Source organism: Sturnus vulgaris, chromosome 1, assembly GCF_052056855.1.
Source record: "Sturnus vulgaris isolate bStuVul1 chromosome 1, bStuVul1.hap1, whole genome shotgun sequence".
NCBI classification, from domain to species: domain Eukaryota; kingdom Metazoa; phylum Chordata; class Aves; order Passeriformes; family Sturnidae; genus Sturnus; species Sturnus vulgaris.
Window position 1 is genome coordinate 83,574,374 of NC_142243.1, and position 21,539 is coordinate 83,595,912.

General features: G+C 39.0%; 1 protein-coding gene across 1 annotated transcript in view; it reads right to left on the reverse strand.

Annotated features, from left to right (window-relative positions):
- TRIO (trio Rho guanine nucleotide exchange factor) overlaps positions 1-21,539 on the reverse strand; it is a 243,123-nt gene that overhangs the window by 159,125 nt on the left and 62,459 nt on the right. Inside the window, exons 2-6 of the mRNA XM_014872340.2 lie at positions 16,456-16,530; positions 9,933-10,047; positions 6,425-6,617; positions 5,305-5,817; positions 2,125-2,247 (exon numbers count right to left, since the gene is read on the reverse strand). Of these exons, the coding sequence (XP_014727826.1) occupies positions 2,125-2,247; positions 5,305-5,817; positions 6,425-6,617; positions 9,933-10,047; positions 16,456-16,530 (1,019 nt within the window). The remainder of the gene's footprint in view (positions 1-2,124; positions 2,248-5,304; positions 5,818-6,424; positions 6,618-9,932; positions 10,048-16,455; positions 16,531-21,539) is intronic.

Consider the following 21,539-nt stretch of genomic DNA (forward strand, 5'->3'; position numbering starts at 1 on the left):
GCCACAATGAAAAGCCTTCAAAATCTCCTGCAATAAATAAAGTTGATACATAGTTGTCTTTCTCCCTTCCTCTATTCCATCCAAATGAATCATTTCACGTGGTTGTAGATAGGCTAAAAGTTAAATTTCACTTCTGGTGTTAGAATATGCACACAAGAGACCTTAAATCCACTTTGATTACTGAAGAGTTACACTGACAGGAAGAGTGAACAAACAGCAGCTTGTTGAGCATATGTGGAGAGTGGTCAGGGAGAAGTCCAACATGCTTGCAGGAGTTAAGAGTGCCTGACAATTTTCTAGTTGAAAGCTAATGAAAAATCAGGCCTGCCAAAATTCAATCAGTTCACCTCATTTTATTATGTCACGTTCAGTTTAATCTTTGCCCCTAATCTGTACGAAAGGCTTTTGTCATCTAACCAAATAAAACCTAGATAATCTGAATACTGCTTAAATCAAAACCAGGGACCAATCATACTGAATTTACATTTTCCATGGCAGAGAACTCCTTATGGGGGGGGCTATGCTACATAAAAAAAACGCTACTTTGTTTTTATCCTTTCAAATGTTCAGATAGCTTAATTTGCCCCAAATTTTAGATGTTCCTTGAAAGCTTTAACAAAACATTTTGCAGGCTGAGAAAAAGTCCCCTGTAATTAATGTATTTGACAACTAAAGGCAAAGGAGAGATTAACAGGAAAAGACTAATAGCAAACACAGAGCAGGAAGGATTATGCTGCATTGCTCAAGTGCTTCCTACTGTTGATAGCATCTGAACAGTCTAAATTAAGGGAAAACATTAAAGTCAACCAATTCGAAGAAAAGAGTATAACAGTGACTAATTTGAGGACAGGCTTACAGAAGAATTTAACCTTTAGAATGCAACCCCAAGAACTGCCTGGAAAGCCACTCAAAATTACTAAGTTACAAAAGTCATCTCATGTCAATGACACCTACTGTCATCCTTTGTTTTTTGTTGCTCTACTTCATATGCAGAACAGTGAAGAACAACAACAAGGTGCTCCATAAGGCAGCAATTCCCTATGCCATGAACCAAACCTAGTGGTCAAAACCACTTAGGATGTTACACAACTTAATTATGAAGTTCACCAGCATTTGCTTTATTCATTTCAGAAAGTTCATATTGATTTTAATTTTAAACTTTTGGAAGCAGAGTTGAATTGCAAAAGAAGAAAATATGCCTGCTCTAATCATGTCTTCTGTTGTCTTACCTCCAGCTACACCATACGCAAGAGCTGCCTCACTAGTCCTACCATTACTTCTGCAAGACACATAACCTAGGTAAGTTTATTTTGCCACTTTGATATTCTACAGAAAAACCCTCTTGGAAGAGTTGATTATTTCAACCATACTTTAATTCAATTCCCATACTTAGACTGACAAGAATATTAATTTAGTGTTCTTCCTTCATTGATCCAACAAACAGGAACTGGATTTAGGCCCAGACTCCCAAGGGTATTTAAACACCTACAATGTGTTATGGACCTAAAATGTACTTCAGAATTTTGTCCCCATGTTCAAACAGCAATTCATGAAACTGAAAGTAAATAGCTTTTACTCATTGCCAGTTAAAATCCAATTTTTGTTTTACAGCCTACTGATGATATTTGACAAAAAAACTTATTTTAGCTCCATTTTGCTGTGCTCCATTAAAGAGAAGTGTCTTCTTAAAACCATGGAAAATTATTACACCAGGCTCAGTTACTCCTCAGAACTTTTTGTCCGAGTTGAAATTTATTCAGAAGATCCTGAGAGCTATTTCTTTCAGAATGGAGAGGTAAAATCTGTATTACACATGATTCTCTGAAGTTTTCTACAAGACCCAAGGTAGTATTCCAAGAACACATCCCAGGTTCTAGAAGTTTGGACACTTATATTTGAGAGCTGCTGAGGTTGTTCTGCCATTTGTCAAAACAATTTTGTTGCTTTATCTGTACCTGACTACTTTATTTTCTTCCACTGTGTTTTATAACTTCACTGCTCAAACACGAGTTTGCACTACTTGTAAAGAAGGAATGATCTGTGTCTGTCCTTACAAATTCTACCTTAACACAGAACAAACAGCCAGCACATCCGTGCTGTCTGTGTAGGGAGGCCTGTTCTTACCATACAGTTCATGGCAAAGTGATTGTGCTGTGTCTGAAGTTCCATCGCGTGGGGGTGACTGGTTCCAATCTCTGTGTAGTTGTTCAGAAACAGACCTTTGTTGTGTGTGATCCAGTCAAACATCTACATGAAAATATTAAGGAAACAAGAAAGTTCAATAATTTGTTATGGCAGAAATCACGGACAAGTAATGAAGATACCTATGAACACAGAATACAGAGTCTAAGGCCATGAAAATTAACACTGATGCTCTTTCTATTTTAAGTTATTGTACATTTTAACATAAACGTTGCTGAAATTTGTCTTTTTGGATCAAACAGCTGAGGCTGTTACTGTTATCTTTACTTTAGGTGTTTATCTCAGCAAGCTACAGTAATGTCATAATCACAAACTTCATTATTACAAAGGAGTCATAGTAAACAAACAGACTTGGAGCACTGCCCTGAGTTGCCAAGCTTATACATTCTCTGGTGTCAGCGCTTGTTGACGTCAGCAGCTTAGCAGTCTAGAATGAAATGGCAACTCATAGAAGTTAAATATAAATTCTTTCATGCTGATCAAGTGCTTCAGCGGCAAGTTTAATATTTTTAGTTCATAAGTTTGCAGGAGATTTGAAAACAAGTGTTATATTTCTAGATTAATTATTAAAAGTATACATGAGCACAGAGTTACCTTATTCCAAGGAAATTTAAGAATAATCTTTAAAATTTAGTAAAAAAAAAAAATATAGTATTTTAATATTCCAACAAATTTTAGGAGAGACCTTATATGACAATGGCTATCAGTGAAGGCACACAGGTATGTTAACAGTGGCACTGGAAGACAAAGTTTTCAAAGACCAAGCAACACAGCAAAGAGCTGTTTAACACCCCACCTGCTCACAATGGTCTTGAAATCTTTGCTATATTTCAGCAAAAGAGACACACCTACTCTCTGGATAAGCTGCAATGGATTTTCCAGGAAAAAATGGTAGCAATAAGCAGTAAGTATTCATTTAAAGATCTTTCAATATATGCTGGCTAACAGAACAACATTTTCAAGTCCAGTATTTGTCCCAAGTCCATGACAAACAAAATTATAAACAGACCACAACATGGTAAGAACTGTAAACCAAACTTTTGAGGTTTAGATAACTGAGACAGCTGATCACATACTCCTAAAATTTTAAGCTTCTTATCTAGAACTCAGTGAAAATGTGTTAGAACATTATTCAAAACAGACACTGGTACTGCTCGTGACCATCCTTCTCTAGATCACTTGAATTTGCTGCCCTCAGACACTTCAAGGGCAATTCCAATCAGATTCCCTCCCACCTTGTCCCTTTTTTGCTTTCTCCTGAACCAGTCCGAATTTCTTGCGGTGAATTGAGCAAATCCTCCGGAGGGAACACGTTTATTTCTCTCCATGCAATACCCTTTTGCTTTCCAAAAAAGATCCCATCCTTTCCCACATTTCAGTAAAATAGAGATTACACACTGATAAAAAAGTCATGAGCTGTGACATCTAATCTGACAGAAGCAGTAAAAATATAGGTTGCAAGCAGATTAAGGCAAAGGTCTTAACCCAAAAGTGAGTTGGGATACTACACAAACCTTCTTTTTAATCTTTTTTTACTGGCTAATGAGAGAAAAACAGTCCTAGGTATGGTAGCTGCTGTCAACCTCATTTTGGGGTGCCTAATATTTCCCTTCTGAAAGAAAGACATGCTAATTTAATAGACTTATTCCTGGAATCACAGAAAATACTGATAGGAGCTTATGCAACCACATGGCAGGACAGATGTCAATCGCACAGGCTCAAGTATTTCACACAAAGTTTCTTAAAGCCCAAGTTATATAAGCAATTTGATAAAATATGAGAAAATTAACAAAATATATTTTGATGGTGCTCACATGGTACTGAAAGATATGCTATAATGCAAAATAATTAACACTGTAATGAAGTGGCTGCAAGGTTGATAAAATGCATTTGGGTCTGAAAGAGCAATACTAGAAAAACAGCTTGCATTATTTTCTAAATAATTTTAGAAATAGATAATACTTATATCTTTTTTCCAACTCTCTACATGTCCCTACTATTTTCAGCTATATCCATCCAGTAAACATTTGCTTTAAATGGTACTTCAAAAAAAATTTGTATTTTAAACACAGCAGAAAACATTACAGTAGTGTAAAGAAAGTCCCTGAGCTGAAATGATGAGGCTAAGGGAAAGTCTAGGTGAAGAATACAAATGAAGAAGCAGGAAGAAGTTAAGTTTTATATATTTGTTTAGCTTTTACTCTTCCCCATGTAACTGCTAGTGACAGCTGCTGGAGAGCAGAAGACTAGTTTAACATGGACCGATGGTCTCATGCAGTTCAGGCCGTCTTATCTAAAATACTTTAAGAAATCTGAGTACTTTAAGCTCTGACAAAAAACATACCTACTACTTGACTACATAATCTAGTTACTACTACTCTCAGAGAAAAATTCTGCACCCTTCCTTAAAGCTATTTGTTTCATGGTAACAAGTCAATAATAAGCAAAACCATTCTACATGAAAATTGACCTTATTTGAGCTCATCTAAAAGCGACCTGCCTGCCATACTTCCTCTTCAAATTTCATGACAATCCAGGGATTTCTCATTTGAAGGGACTGGTTAGCCTGAAACATTCTCAAATCACTCAGCTCTCTGTTAATGACATATGCACTGTCAGAAGAGATACATCAGTTTTTCGCCTGGGACTTCAAACCCTGCATCAATGAAGCAGCTCTCCATGTCAGCCTCTTTAGACTTTGTTGACTGCCTGTCACTCACTTCCCAAAGATCACTCAAAAGAAGACCAATGTAGTCTGTAATCATCTGTATTTATAAAGTATACCAGCATTCTTCTTTACCTGATGCATGCAAAAGCATCTGTCTGGAGCAAATGCTTAAAAAAAATAAGCACTTTGAAGTCACTAGCAGTTAAAATTTTCTTTGGTAAGAGCTTCCTGTGTTCCTTACAGCTTGGAACTACTATCCCATCCCCTTTACTCCAGAAGACCCTGAGTGCCTCTCAATCAAGAAGTCCCTTATTTCTCATCAAAAGGCTAGTGATTAACTTCAAAGACAAAAATTACTGTTTTCAGTTACCCTTGGTACTTCTTTCATGTCTGTCAAGTATTGGCCATTTATAGTCTCCTTGCTCAATCCTTACCTTTTCAGCATCCTGCTCAAACAGCCTGAGCTGAAAGCATTGGTCCAATTTCAATTTCCGCACATGCCACATCTGATGCAGATGCTGCCGTGTTGAGTGCAGCCTGTCCAGCATGGTGGACACTTTGGGTAAAAGGTTCTGTAAGTCTGCATTCCCTGACCCAGAGTTCTTTTTGGGAAAGCTATCACTGCTCTGTATCCGCTGGAGCAGCTTTTGTCCTTCCACATCAAGGTCCTCGATAGGGGCCTTAATGACTTTCTTTTTTAATTGTGAATGCTCCTCTATCATATTGCGAGCACCTTCCAGGTCCTGAGGCATTTCCTTTTTTGACAATATATCTTGCAGTTCCTCCAGTCTGGACAGCATATGGGTTGCATTGCTAATATAGTCCTCAAAGGCAACTCTGATTTCTATCCACTCCTCATGGTTGTACTCCAAACAGCCATCAAATTCTGGGGTTAGCTGAGAAGGATCAACTACTTTGGTAAGGCCTTCCAGAGACACCATATTTGTCTAAAAAATAAAAATGGAAAGAAAAAAACACTGTTACTGAAATGAATTTGGAATTTCAAGTTTTTGCTTTTCTCTGTGTAAGAGTTGATCATTCTGCTCATGAAATCTACATGACAACTTTTCTCACACATTTCAAGTATCAGGTCTGATCAGCAGAAGGCAGGGCAGGTATTTTCCGACACTTCTTTCTTACCTTACTACATTTAAGAACAAAACATCAACTACTGTTTTGATTAAGTTTTGACTTTGTGTATTGCAACGCTGCAAGAGGATAACAGCGAGGTTCATTGAGCTGATTTCCTCTGGATTCTGGATATATCACAATGCAGACTAAGACAACAAAGAGACAAAACCTAAGCTTTTATAATTAGGGAGAAAAACCTAATTCAATCTTTCTTGTGCTTACGAAAAGAATATAAACAACACACAACATTTCCTAGCCTAAGTACATTAAGAAAACCACATGCCTTCTAGCACCATTGGTCTAAAGTTCTCCTCCTTTCAGGTAGAATATAATTCATTTGAGAGTTTTCAAGGTGCTGATCATTAGTAAGAACATTTAACACCACAAAACAAATATAAATTCGTATACCGTAGGGGAAATTACCTCAAACTCAAACTTAGAGCTGCCAAAGTTAGTCCTCTGTTTCTGCCAGAAATTGTCTGGCTTGATTATCAGTGCAACATGAATACAACATGGAAAGGATTCCTGTAAAATCTTCAGCAGAGGTTTTATGGAGTCCCATTTTGACCCACGCATATCTACAATGACGGTGAATCCTCGTTTACATACTTCCTCACTGCAGAAAACAGAAGGAAAGGTTATGAAGCAAGTGTTTCAACTTCCAACACAGCACTCTACTGCACCACACTGCCAAATGAACATGGTCTCCTCAAGGCCTCACTGCTGGCTAGATGACCATATACAGATCTCACAAACCTCTCAAGATGCTTCTTTCACGCCCATGCTAGACAACTTGTGGGGGATAGCTTTGTAACTGTTGCTGATTTGATATTCTGCCTTATCTTCACTTCCATTTTCACTGTTTATATTCATGATTCATCGTCCAGTCTTGTTTCTCCTTCACCTTACACACACAGTAAATCTACCATTTCCTAAAGCAGCAGTATCATTTAGAATTGACTCTTCAGAACACACACACACACTTACTTGACTGATGATAATATTCATGTATTTCTAATGATTGAGGGGATCCTCTAAAAGACAGATGGAGGCAAATTGTTCTTACCTACCAATTTGCAACTTTTACAAACTGCCTCAGATTTAGAACCATTTTATCTGAGAGTTAGAGACTGTAGAGGAAAGACACCCATTTATTGACAATTTCTTTTGTAACAGGAGTGATTTGTGAATATTTGTAAATAGTTAAAGGACAACAAAGTACTTTATGGTTGTGAAGAAAACCACATCAATCTGTTTCTACAAAATTTGAGCTCAATTTTGCTGTCCAAAAGTTGACAGACCTTACACTCAAATTCTCTGGCAGCCCTCTGAGATTGGAAGATTTAATTTCTTTTTGTCAATATCTTCTGTACGTTTAGTTCTTGCCACTAATCAAAAGTGACAATCACCACCACCACCAGAAACTCTGATTTTCTTCCAGCAGAATTTGCTACATGACCTTGTAGTACGACCATAGGAAGAAAAATATTTCAAAACCAATGTGTCATAGCCAAAAGACTATCAAATAAGACCAAATGTCCATTGCTTGAGTATGAGTCACTTTCAGGGATATGACTAATTCAAATGCCATTCTAGAGTTCATGTGGTGAGGTTTTCAGAGTGTCCAAGAGGCAGGGAAGCTTCATTGGCATATTTTACTCAGTCTAATTGGCCACACTGCAGAAAGATGGATTATGACTGATATAGGAGACCTGGAAGAAGTAACAATATGGGCTCCTCAGAAGTGGAGGGTTTTTTTAAGTTTGAAAAGTTTAAAGCTAGGGAAAAGAAAAGAGAATAAACATCCCACAGCATTTTAAAAATTGAGTTTATCATGGTAAATGCTGGCTCTCCCACCTGCCTATAGGAATGACAAAAATGGCAATGGCAGAAGCAAAATATATTAAAAGTAACTAGCTTAGCATACAAGTAGGCTACAACGCATGATTTTCTGACCATTGTGAAAATGTTTTCTAAAATCCTAATAGGATTCAAGGAAAGAAACAACTACTGTCTTAAAGACAGACCCATTACTGAAAGGCTAAATGGCAGTAGGAGTGCTGCTCAGCCCATTCTTATCTTACCAAACTGAGGATTGCATAGGGAGTGCTAGCCACTAATTCACAAGGCATGCATCTATTGGTGTGTCCCTCATTATGAGACACAGTATGGCTCTGTCCTCCATCATGGAGCCACATCATCTCACACAGCTGAATCCCTTTTGGCCAGGGATCACAAGATTTGTTCTAGGGAGCCACAGTCATGTGTTGGTAAGCCTGAACTACACTGAAATATCTGGCCCACTCTGTGGTGATGACGTAAGATTAGCCATATTTTAAAATCAAAAAGATTGTAAAATCAGTAAAATTGTGAGATTGCGTTGACTTAAGCTTTTAGATCTCTTGCCAAACAACTGATACCTGTGATTCTTCAGCTACATCAAGTAACAGTACTGCAACAGATAACAGATAGCCCAAAAGTTTGGGGATAATTGTACCAACTGGGATTTCTAATTAGCTACAGTTGCATAATCAGTCCCTTAAACATGACTTGTATGAAAACAAGTCTTGCTTTTCATAAAACTCCCTTTATTCTCAAAAGTTTGCCATACTTAAGGAGTATAAAACACGCACTAACTTTCTTTTTATTTTAGATCTATTGATGCTGAACTAACGTACACCTTTTGTCAGAGAAAGACTGTTTCTTGCCCTGATTATCTCTAAAAAAATCCTTGGACATGTTTTCATGCATATTTATCTATTAACTTGTCCAGCAACCTGAAGCTCTAGATGGCTAGAATACATCTCACCATTTGAATCTGAGAGTAAAAATTTCAAGCCATCTTCCTGCTCTCCTTTCTCTAAGTCCCCTGATTCCCACTTAACTTTACAAAAAGGAGGCCATGTACACTCTCAGACAGATGCTTTGAAGGTACTTTCATGAAACCACCTTTCTCAGTCTGAAACTGATATTTGATTACATCAAGTGCAAAGACTCTCAGTAAATTAGCACACTACACAAACATGGAAGATATTGCACTCAGGGATGTTGTCCAAGGATTTTTTTTTCAACTGTAATGACAACTGCTGCTTGTGGTCATAGACAAACATAGTCAAGCACAGTCAGCATTACCCCAGCCTGCAACAAATTCTGGCAGGTTCCAAGATGGACCTAAAGTCAGAGTCTTAGGATCATTTTTATCCTCAGCTTGGTTACTACAGAAAGCAAAGTTCTATACGAGGGAACAAAATACGTAATTTTTGTTCGAAGTATCTCATATATACATATATATATGGGAGCATATATATGCACACACAGACACACAAGCACTGGATTTTACTTCTGCCAATTTATTTCAACAGCGCACTGCAATGCATAGGTTAAATTACTGATAATGCAATGCTATCAGTACTTTCACAGGTCACTCTACAGATTTATCTGAGACCTTTATAAGTAATTTCTCATACCCATCTCCTGGTTATTTCCATGCTGTATGAGGACACTATGAATTATCTAACACAAATAACAGTTAGGAGTCCTGTGCTGACCGCACTCCACACAAGGCATATGGTGAATGATGACCAGCATGTTTCTAATTATTTATGTACTGAAAGCCTTTGAGTTGCATTTGCAGTCTTCAACACAGCAACAGTCTTCAACACAGCAACACAAATGTGGCATGGCAGTGCCATTTCCAAGACACAAACTACTTCCAGCTAAAGCACACCAGCCTTTCTGCCAGCAGTCTTCCTTTTACAAGGCAGAGTAATTATTTCTCTTCCAAAAAGCCATTTGAAAATAGCAAATGACAAAACTTGGTATTGATTTGCTCACGTTATTAACTCATTCAGTCTTCTAGCTTGCGGGAGTACTGCAGCATAATCCATTTATTTTGTTATAGAGCCTTAGAGGTTAACAGACAATCGCTTACCTAGGAATACACGCTAGATACGAAATTAGTCTTCTAAGGTCTTCTTGCCGTATTCTGTCGTGATTACTACGAGCTGGAAATGTTAGAATGGGACCTCCACGCTTATCTCTGCCACCTGAAAAATTAAAAAGGTTAGAAGGCCCCACAGCATAAAATAAAATTCTTATTTGCAGAACTAGTCTTCAATATCTACTTTAAAAACATGATTTCAACTTAAATGCCAACACTGTCATTTTGAGATCAACTTAAGACTGGATTTTGGGAGTATTGATCAGCATATTGCTACAGTTCCTACAGTGAGAAAGTGAATGCCAAAAAAATTGAAACAAAGAGTAACCAGAACACTACCCTTACACATTACAGTCACTTTCAAGTTTAACTGGTAGTGTGACATCTCCAGCAATGGCACTCTGTTATGTATTAATTTTGACACAGCAATTGTACATATTTAATTTAAATACAGAATTATGCTACTTGGTAGGCAAGTATTTAGATGGTATGGCAGAAGAGTGCACAGCTGTGGGAGGTGTGCCCAAGTAGAGGAGCTCCTCCGCTTAGTGACAGAGCTTGGGGAGGAGGTGAGTAGGTTGAAGATCATTGTCATAAGAGACTCCCTTCTGAAGGGAACAAAGGCCCAATGTGCCAACTTCTTCAGGAAGCCTGCTGCCTCCCTGGGCCCAAGGTTAGAGATGTGATGAGAAAGCTTCCTAATCTGGTATGGCCTTTGGGAAAACCCATTATTACTAACCCATGATTCAGGAAGATAGCAAGAAATGGCAGTAAGGAGACCTGTGATTGAAGTTTCTCCCTGAAAGCCTTGGGATGACTGGTTGGGGGATCAGGAGGACAGGTAGTGCTTTCTTTGTGCTTCCTGATGCAGGGAGTGGTAAGGGAAGAAATCAGAAGAGCCATCAAATCAATACCTGGCTCTGAGCCTGGTGTCACTGATCATGGGTTGGTTTACATGACATTGAGCCTGCTGGTGACAGACAAGGCATACCTGTCTCAAAGGAGGAAAAGGATCTTTGCACAGGAATTATCAGGGCTTACTGGAAGAGCTTTAAACTAGACTTGATAAAGCCACGCTCACTAGAAATCAGCATGGGGGCAGCACACCAATGTCTGACGCATGGTGAACTAGCAAGTATAAGAGATACTGATGTGTCAGAAAGCATGGAAGCATCTGAGAATGGTCATTTAGCAATTGGGGCTTCTGGCCCAAAAAAGGTGGTAGAATCAATAGCCCAGCTGAAGTGCATCCACACCAATGCATGTGGCATGTACGACAAACAGGAGGAGCTGGAAGCCATTAGGAAACAGGAAAACTGTGACATAGTGCCATCATGGAAACATGGTGAGATGATTTACACTGCTGGGGTGCTGCAATGGATGGTTGTAAACCTTTCAGAACAGATAGGCAAGGAAGGAGAGCTGGCAAGGTAGCCCTGAACATCAGGAGTGTAATGATTGTCTAGAACTTAATAACCGTGCCAAGAAAGTTGACTGTTTATGGGTAATAATAAAGGAGAAGTTTGCAGGTGTTGCCAGGTTGGGCAGGAATGGATTGATGGGCTGAGGTCAGTAGTATGAGGCTGAACAAGGCCAAGTGCCAGGACCTGCACTTGGGTCACAACAACCCCAGGCAGCACTACAGGCTGAGGAAAGAGAGGTTGGAAGTCTGCCCAGTGGAAAAGGACCTGGAGGTGCTTATTGACAGCACGTGAACAGGATCCAGAATTGTGTCCAGGTGGCCAAGAAGGCCAATGGCATCCTGGCCTGTATCAGCAATAGTGTGCCCAGCACGACCAGGGCAGTGATCATCCCCCTGTATTTGGCACTAATGAGGGCACACCTCAAATGCAGTCCTGGGCACAGTCACTACAGGGACATTGAGGTGCTGGAGTGTGTCCAGGGAAAGGTGGCAGAGCTGGTGAAGGGTGTGGAGGACAAGGCTTATGAGGAGCCTCTAATGGAGCTGGGATTGTTTAGCCTGGAGAAAGGAGGCTCAGGGGACACCTTATTGCTCTCTACAACTCTCTGAGAGAAGACTGCAGTGGGGTGAGTGTTGGTCTTTTCTACAAGGTAACAAGTGACAAGATGAGAAGAAATGACCTTAAGTTGCACCAGGGAATGTTTAGATTGAATATTAGGAAAAATTTCTTCAGCAAAAGAGTTGTTAAGCATTAGACACCAGTTGTCTAGGGAGGTGGTGGAGTCACCACCCCTGGCAGCATTTATAAGATGTGTAGATGCAGCACTTGGGGACATGGTTAGTGGTGGACTTGGCAGGGCCAGGTTAAGGGCCACACAATGATCTTAAAGGTCTTTTCCAACCTAAAAAAATCTTGTAATTCAATGATTAAATTAATTACTAGGAGAATTCAGGTGTGTAATATTTCACACTCAATAAATAGACTGAGTGGATGGAAACTATTTAAGCATTTAATTTGTATTTTTATCCTGTTCTGATTTGCAGATTCCAAATTGTCAGTTTATAGCTTTTAATTTTGTTAGCAACACAGGAAATTCTAAATCCACATATGCATATAAAAGGCAAAAAATCTGACTCAAGTCGTTCCACTTAAATGCATTTATCTCAGTCATAAAATTGCACAGATTTGCTGTGGTCAAATAGTAAAATATAATTTTATATCCAAACCCTTGCTGGTGACAACAAAATGTTACTATTGCTAAACACCAAATTCAAGCCCAGTAGGATGTCTTTATCAACACATCTATAATAGAACGGACAGATTCTTGCAAGCTAAGTTTCACATGTATGTTTTCAACCACAGATGTGGGGACTGTTTTCTCCTGTCCCATGGAAACGCAGAAAAATACTATCTTCAGCCCAGAATTTCTCATTTCAAATCAGCTTCTCATTGTACTTCCATGTTGCTAAACAAATTTTTTTTCAAAAATTGCTCAGAAGGGAAGGTCAAGATAAAGATAAATATAAAAACAATAAATAAAACCAGTCACTCAAAAATTCATCACTATCCTCGCCAACACAGTCAGTGTCTACTTGCCAGAGATACAAAGCCTGGCTGTCAAAGTCTCTAGAAATTGTGTACACTGGATATGCTCCCTGTGAGACACCAAATGAAACTTAGAAGAGGCAAAAGCATCTTTGAATCTCCATCAAGCTACAATGCCAGAAAGCAAAACTTGAAAAGAAGTTAATATCTTATTTCCATGACCCACTTAAGTGAGAGTTAAGATGAAAAATAGAGTTGTTTTATTATAATGGAGAAAGGCAAGTCTTGACCATCCTGACTCACTTGCCAAGCAGAGAGTTTTGAGGATTTTTATGTGGCAAATGAATAGGAAAAAAACAAGACAGAAGCTGTTAGAGAAAGAAATGATAAATGACAAGACAGAGTCTAACAGCCCAGGCTCTCACTGAGCTCCAGTGCCATCACTGAGCTCCAAGGCTACCAAGCATAGTTGATTAGTCTGCTACAGCCCTTAATGCTCTCTCCTCATTGCACCACAGGCCACTACCTTCAGATCTTAAAAATTTGTTTCAACTGCTAAGTGCTACTGACTCCAGTCCCCCAGAAAATGTAACCCAATTGTTTAGGGTCGATATTCTTTAAAAAGCAGCAGCTAGCAGGCAAAAGCATAAGCTGAATTTTCTTTAACACTCTCTAAGTATTTTAAGCAAAAGCTTTGTTTCACGCAGTCATCTCAGACCAGTCCTCCAGGCCTTTCCCACACTGCAACTCCTGTATCATACAGTTTTCCAATATGGCATTTTCATGTCATTCTGGACACCACTTCGGTTGGCTCCAGTTCTGTGTATGTCACAAAAGAAGATATTTTTAAAAATGGTGCTTAAATTTCTGATAAGTCATATCCTGAAACTTTTGTACATCAGAGACAAACTCTGTTGTACAAACTCCAGGCCTAGATGAGTAATAAGTCATTACAGCCTTAATTTTAGATGAAAAGGACTTCCCTATCCAGTCTTAAACCAGGTAGCAAAATTGCAAATAATCAAAACAAGTCCCTAAAACGTGGGGGTTTTTTGTCAGCTCTAATGACAGCTTTCTTTCCTTTGTTCCTCATCGTCCTGTGTCATACACAAACGGGAAAGTTAAAAGAAACAATGCATGAGGCATCAATGGGAATTTCCTGTCTTGCAATAGTCTATCCAACTCAACCCCTTATTAATCTTTGTTTAACAAAAACATATTATGGCTACTACTGCTTTCATCAGTAAGACTTCAATTTTAATCCATTGCCTTTGATACACTGCCTCACCCCACTGTTGGGATATTCTGTTTATGCCAAAGTGTGTCACACAAACATCTATCTGATCAACTCACGTGAGTCACCTAAACATGCATCATTTCTGTTCAGTGCACATAACTAACAGCAGTATTCTCAGTAGTCTCCAAATGGCACTAAAATCCAACAGCTGAGTAGTGCAGCTTTTTTAAGAAATCCCTTTTTACCTAGTTACAAAGTACTCTGGTAAAGAAAGCTGAACAGTTGGCTTTTATGGCAAGACAAGTTACCAAGAGCTATTTCCCTATATGAAACCAAGATAACTGTATCTTGTATGAAAATGCTCTACTTGCTTAAGTATGTGTAGAGATATGAGAGTATTTGTACTTTGACAGGTTTCAGTTTAAACTTAACACAGAAAATGCATCCAAACTCTATTTGTACTTCACAGAAAAGCCTAGAGATGTAACTATTTCAGGTAGTAAGACATCTAATATTCAAGCAGTTTGCTTCTCAGTTAGGTGAAAATCTGTTCAGTAAACCAATAGTCATTCTTATCTTTGTGTTCCCAGGTATAAAGCTTGACAGTTCCAGTTGCACAGTGGTGAAGTCCGAGTGATAGTCGTACTTTTTTGGGGGAAGGGGAAGAACACAATGAAGAGCTTTGTTGTAAGTCGTTGTACTTAAGTGTTTCTTAAGTTTGCACTACTACTGGATCTCATCCCATTAGTTTCACTTGCAATGGAAATGTGAAACTATGGATTTTGACAGATCAGTTCTAGTCAGTCTTGTTGCCTGTTGCTGTGCTTCATTCTTCCATCAGGAGTTGTTACCTTCACGCAGGAAAGTTGGCAACCATTTATTTCTGCCAACACTTCCGCTGTTCTGGTTCACAATTTATCATCTCCCCTTAAATTTATCTTCATCTTTCATTTGGCCCATTTCACTTTCACTGAATTAATGCCTTTCAGAATGCCAGCTGCTCACAAATTAACATTAGAAAAACCCAACATTTTTCAAGTCCCTTATAAAGGGTCTAAACTAAGTACTGAGCAACTTGAAAATTCAGAGGTTTTGGAGTGAAAACTGACTTCATTTTTGTTCAATGCCGTACAACAAGGTCCAAAAAAGAGTAATGAGGGATTGAAATATTGTGCTTAACCCCCTTTTCTCCTCTTCTTTCCCTCTAAAAACAGAGTTTTAAGCAAGCCTTCACTAGCATTACAATTCCCAAGTTACCATGCTACCAGGAAAACTGGTCTTACTCATTATAGTTGCTAGGAACTTTTAAGACAAAAACATGCAAAAAAAAAAAAAAAAAAAAAAGAGAAGAAACAAACAAAAAACTTCATCCACACATCTTTTTGTTTTGCACCCCTTCTTTACTTGGCAGAGTGGATAGGATAAAGTACTATGTACTACATGCTATACTTGCAAGCATCAGCATTCATGCACAGCAAATCTCTTTAAGAGTACAATTAGAGGAATCATTTTGTAGTTTAATATTTACAGACAAGAGCTTTACTTTTGATATTCCTGACAAATTATCAAAAAAAAGGCTTTCAAATGTGAGACTGTCCTCTAAATCATTTGACACTGAGATTATGGCCGAGAGAATGATGGTGTTAAATCCCAACAGAAAGTCACACCAAAATGCAGTTTACAAAAATAAGCATCTCAACCCATCATTCCATCAAGTAAAGTTACTTATGAAGTTATAGACTATGTTATGATACTAACTCATATAAAACCTGCTTTTAAATCTTTTTGCTGTTCCTTGTTCAGTAACCAACCAAATTCAATGTGTATGCTGAAACTACCTAAAATTACATGCTAAGTCTGTTCACCAAGAAAACACTAAGTGTGCTTCAAAAGACAAGCAACTGAAGTTCACTCCTGCAACAGACATATTTATCCAGAATATGCTGCAGATAGGCCAATAACAAAGGCATCTCTATAAAATTCCCCATCAGAAGAACCAGAAATAAGGAAAGGAATATGTCTTTGGTACAGCAGGTTCAAAGTTGATGTAAAAAATGATGTGCAGGCCAGGGGGAATGCAGGATTTAACATGACCAAGACAACAACTAGCAATGTTCCACATTCAAGAAAACAAGTATTTCCTTTTTAAGCCTTTCAAAATGCTTATGTCATGTTTAGGATATCCAATGAGAATCAGTGCTGCTCCAGCACTCCATGAATTTTCTAATGATATTTAAAGTAATTAAAATACCATTTTATATGCTACTAACAATACAGTTGGGCATTCTACAAGAGAAAATAACTGTACCTGAAAGGTATGCAACTTTTTCCTTTAAAATTGGCAATACTTCCATAGCCTTCATTTCATCATTTTTACGAAACCCTGAAAAAAAGGAAAAGATAAGATGATTAGTCGAAAATTCAGACAAGCCCAGCTTCTACATTTACCAAATACACTGAAAAACATTTACCTTTGGAATACATTCTTAATGTTATGTTACAGGAATTAAGATAACCTTACAATAGAAATCTGCCAAAAAAAACCCCTAAACTTTTAAAATATAGTAATGGACAAGTCATCACTTTGACCAGCTTAACATAAATAGCACGGCCTGTTAGCAAGCCTCAGTAGAAAACAAGATAACAGAATTAGCCTTTTTCATCAGTTAATAAAAACTATCATATGCATTCCGTGGCTTTTATGCATTCCAAATCCCACTTTTTTTTTTTTTTCCAGCAGGGAGGAAGAGCATCAAGCTATAAGGAATAAGTATGCTCAGAACAATTAAAGGTAAAAAAAAATAAATCCCAACTCTAAAACCCCCAAACAACAAAGACAAACAAGCAAAAACACCCAAACAAAAAACCCCACCAAAAAAACCACAAAAAGACCCACCAAAAATCCCCAACACTATTTACATGCAACTTTTCTTAAATCACTTCTGTAAGCAGAATTTTTTGCTGCCTGGCAGGAGCAGCATTTTGCAACTGAGAGGACATGTTATCATACTAACTCTGTACATACATGGAGTATGAAACAGGTGAGTGTTTACAGTCAATGTTACAAAGGAGCACATCACCAGCTTTCTCCTACTTCTCTGCTTCTGATTTCTACTAATCTAATTCTGTGGCCAAATTCTAAAGTTCTTCCTTCATTGATATGGAAGACTTAGGAAGTATTTTTTACCTTATATTTCACCTGTACAATACAGAATTGGCCATGTTTAGGCCAATTTTGTTCATCTTACAACAGGAACTAGATGACATCTTCACCTAACTTATCTGGACAACCTTTCCTGGTCTGTTTGGATTCATGTGTTGTTTAAAATAATCCCATATCCCAACAAAGTACCTCTGCTGGGGTAAGTGGGAAGCGCATTGCTTCTCTATAACTACTGAAGCACAAATTGCTGTTAAGATTCTTCCTCCTCAACAATATCGAAATGTTTCATATCCTTTGGCCTCAGGTTCTGAGCTTAAATGGAAAAGCTGTGTATTTCTAAACTAAAACTTGAAGGTATCAAACTAGTGTCATACAGCTTTTCTACTCCAGACAGCAGTACCAAGACTTCTGTGCCACTACAGTATCTAGTTAGAGGCACCACTCTTTAGAACAGACCCAGAGTTCACCAAGCACAAGACCCAAGCATCTATGCATCTGTTTCGCCTGAAGAACTGCAGGAAGATGTGGTGGCAGTCCTCAGACCACATAAAGCCTACTGGTGACAAAAGCTTGCTAGAATTACAGCAAGAGGTTTACTAGATGGCAGGAAATTTTGTAAAAGAAAGAACTGAAGAGCACATAGGATTTACTGTGGACGACTACAGCCTATCCATAACAGGGGATGTTTAAAACGTGTTCAGACAAATGTCTGTCAGCAACGGGTACCTCAAGTTCACCATAACTGAAGGGTTCAACCAGGGCATTGTCTCAGCACTCACAGAATGCAAACAAAAGAAAACAAAACAAATCAACTTCTAGCCAGATGGAAGTTCCCTGGCTAGTTCTTTGTTTTTCCATGAACAACAGACCAGAAACAAACCCAAATTCAGTACACATTCTCAGAAAGGCTAGACCAGGAAAACTGGTTCCTTGGGTAACCATGTAGCATGGAGGGTTTCTACATGATGGACAGTATTTTGCAATTACACAGCAACTCCAGAGTGGCAAAGCAGTGCAGGGTTTATTTTCATGTTTGCACTTAGGGTCTCAAGAATCTAAGACACAGCCAAAGGAATCTTGTGCATTATTACTCCTCCAGAGAACTGGCTATGGGTTAGCCTTTTACTCAAACTGCCTACGGTTTTTGTTGCTACTACATTTCTGTTTGTTATGGACTAAAACTCTAAACAGCTTTAAGAAAAAGCTTGGGCTTAAATAAATCACCTAAAAAGACAACAGATACCCTTTTCCACCTTGAAATATTATTTGGGCTTCAGCTGACTGCTAAGGCATATGGGCACGCTTCCAGGGTTCATTTTTTTTTAACGTGCTTTGAGCTACCTACCGTAAGCTTAATGCCAATTTAGCATGCTCAGCTTTCATATCAACCATGGCAATTCCTTTTCTTTACAGTAAATTCGGAGGTAGAAAACACTTTCTCCTCACCTAAAAAGCATGCAGAAACTAGTGCTATACTTTGCTGTCTCTCTTAGCTCAAAATTACCCAAGACACTGATGTTACCGCAATTGCTTGCTCAGATTTCTAAGCCCTTAAACTACTTCACCTCGGATGATGATGCACAGTAGCTACACATTTTACTTTGCCTATGGCATGTAAGAAGTGAGAAACATTTAGCTAACATTTCTCTGACTATTAAGGGGCCGCTCAAGGTAAACACCTAGCAAATACATTAGTGCTTGGCTCACGTTCTGCATCTGCATATCCTTAAGGCTGACTGCCTTGGATTATCATATTCCTGCTGCTCTAAACAGTCTATTTTTATTCCAGTTCTGCAGTGTTAAAGCTTAACTGAGAAGACTGTGGGGATTACAACTGATGAAAGAATGCTGGGGAGCAAAGAGGGTGAATACGGCAGGAAAGCATCATTTTTATCTCCAACGAAGCAAAAATAAAACAAAAACCAGCAATATAAGCAGGTCTTAAGGGCTTGGGGTGGGTCCTCCCTCCCCATTTTTAAAGCCTCTTCTCCACAAAACATTTGTGGATGTGAGGATTTGAGGATTTAATTTTAAAAAAAAAATTAAAAGGCATTTACCACGCTCAAATGAAATGCCATAAATATCTGCACCAATCTCTCCCTCCACAGCTCAGCATCCTCCGCGCCAGCCGGCTGCATCACATGTTCCTGGGGGTGATGTCATCCCTGCCGGGCCGGCCGGCTGCAGCTCCCGCCGCCGCGGTGCCGCCGCAGTGCCCGCAGCTCCCGCCCCGCGCACCCACCGCCATCCCCGCTGCCCAGGGCCATCCCCAGCGATCCTCATGGCCATCCCCGCTGCCCAGGGCCATCCCCAGAGATCCTCATGGCCATCCCCGCTCCCCAGGGCCATCCCCAGAGATCCTCATGGCCATCCCCGATCCCAAAGGCCATCCCCAGCATTCCCCAGGGTGATCCCCGCTCCCCAGGGCCATCCCCGCTCCCCAGGGCAGGCACGGGATTCCAGCGGGTATCGTTCCCACGGCACACGTTTCTCCTTCGAAAGCACAGTATGCACCTATGGAACGTATTTATGCTGTTCTGCCTAAATAAAAAGGCACTCTGATTTTAAGTGTTGCTTTCAATATTAAATCCTACATCTTTTAAAGACCATTTCAGTCTTAAACTGGAAAATCATCCTTCATATTTTCAATACCTATTAAAAGAATACTCATTTTACACTTTTGCATTTTTAATAGGTAGTATATGCCCTTCTGTTGTAATATACACAATACACGTGCTCTTCCCTAACTACCAGCAAAGAGGGAACAAGCTCAAATTATTCTAATTAATATTTAACTTCAGTATATTCAGTAGAGTAAGTAACGCACGATTATGTAGTCCATTGCAATATAGGAAGTTCCCCCCAGCCCTCACTAAGAATTACACAATTACAAAATCGCTTGAGTTATATAGAGTCTCGTACTAAACAGAGCCTTATCAGAAAACATCTATTTAAAGCCTTATCAGAAAACAGCTATTTAAATGCTTTATCACACAATGGAAGATCTTTAAAACTTTAAACTAAACTTTAAATCAAGAAACAGTCACCTAAATGTTTTATTCATTGGAAAATTAAGAAGTCTTCCCCACCAACACACCTTTTCTCTTTGCCCCCTCAACTTCAGAGCCTGAAGACACCATCAACTAGCCAAATTTAGCAAATTTGTCTATATTAACCCTTTTTCTCATGCTGTATGAAGCTAAGATATTTTCCCGCAATATATAATTTTATCCAAGTTAAAAGACCTATTCAAAGACAGGATTTTGGGATAGAGGTATCACGCTACAAAGTTTCAGAGAACCTTTTATTCGAATAGGAAGCACAGCCTGTTTCTCATTTGTACTGCAAGTGTTGCCAAATCCCATGGTGACATCCTGGCTGCAGAGATACCCGTCCGTGTGCCCTGGAGGACAGAGAGTAACCCTGTGTAACACGGCTCCCTTTTGCCTAGAAACCACAGCGTTCAGGGAACTCTGCTGCTCACCAGATAACCAGCAGACACCCGGCTTGCTCAAACTTCTCAGAGTTATTGAAACATATCAAGAAAGTCACTTTTAGAGTGGTGACAGGAAATGGGTACTCAGAGTGGCAATTCACACAACCCAGACAAATGCTGGATTAGTCTAATGCCGAGGCTTCCTTCGGAGGCAGGAAACGAGATAACTGTGCTAATCATCTTGCACTGCAAAGATCCGAAACTAGCCAGCAACACAATTAAGGGGAGCAGATAAAATTACCTTAAACACATCTTTTAAGGTAACAATTTGATTCATACAACTGTGATACAAGGTTGGAAACAGCTTCTCCAAGAAGCATTGCTACCCCAAGAATATTGGAGCGTTTATTTCAGAGGTAGCTTCAGTGATGTGCATCGTTCAGTTACGGTAACAAACATAAAATATGGAAACAGAAATTAGGACAACAAAAAGATTTAGAATTGAGGCTAAGAGCAGCATCTCTTAGTCAAGATGTTGACCAAGCGCTCATCCATTGCTGTCACACAAACTGACTTGAAATTCTTTCTGAAACGTGGCTGAAGAAAAACACAGATGCCAAAAGGGAATGTCCTCATCCTAAAAACTCACACTCTTACTAGCACAACTGCTTTTCACCTTGCAAATAAAAACAATACCTTTGAACATGCACAAACAAAAAAGCCAGACTCAACCCAGATTACTTTGATGCTTTAGGCTCTCTTCAGAGTTCAGAATGACTCCGTGTTGTGGCAT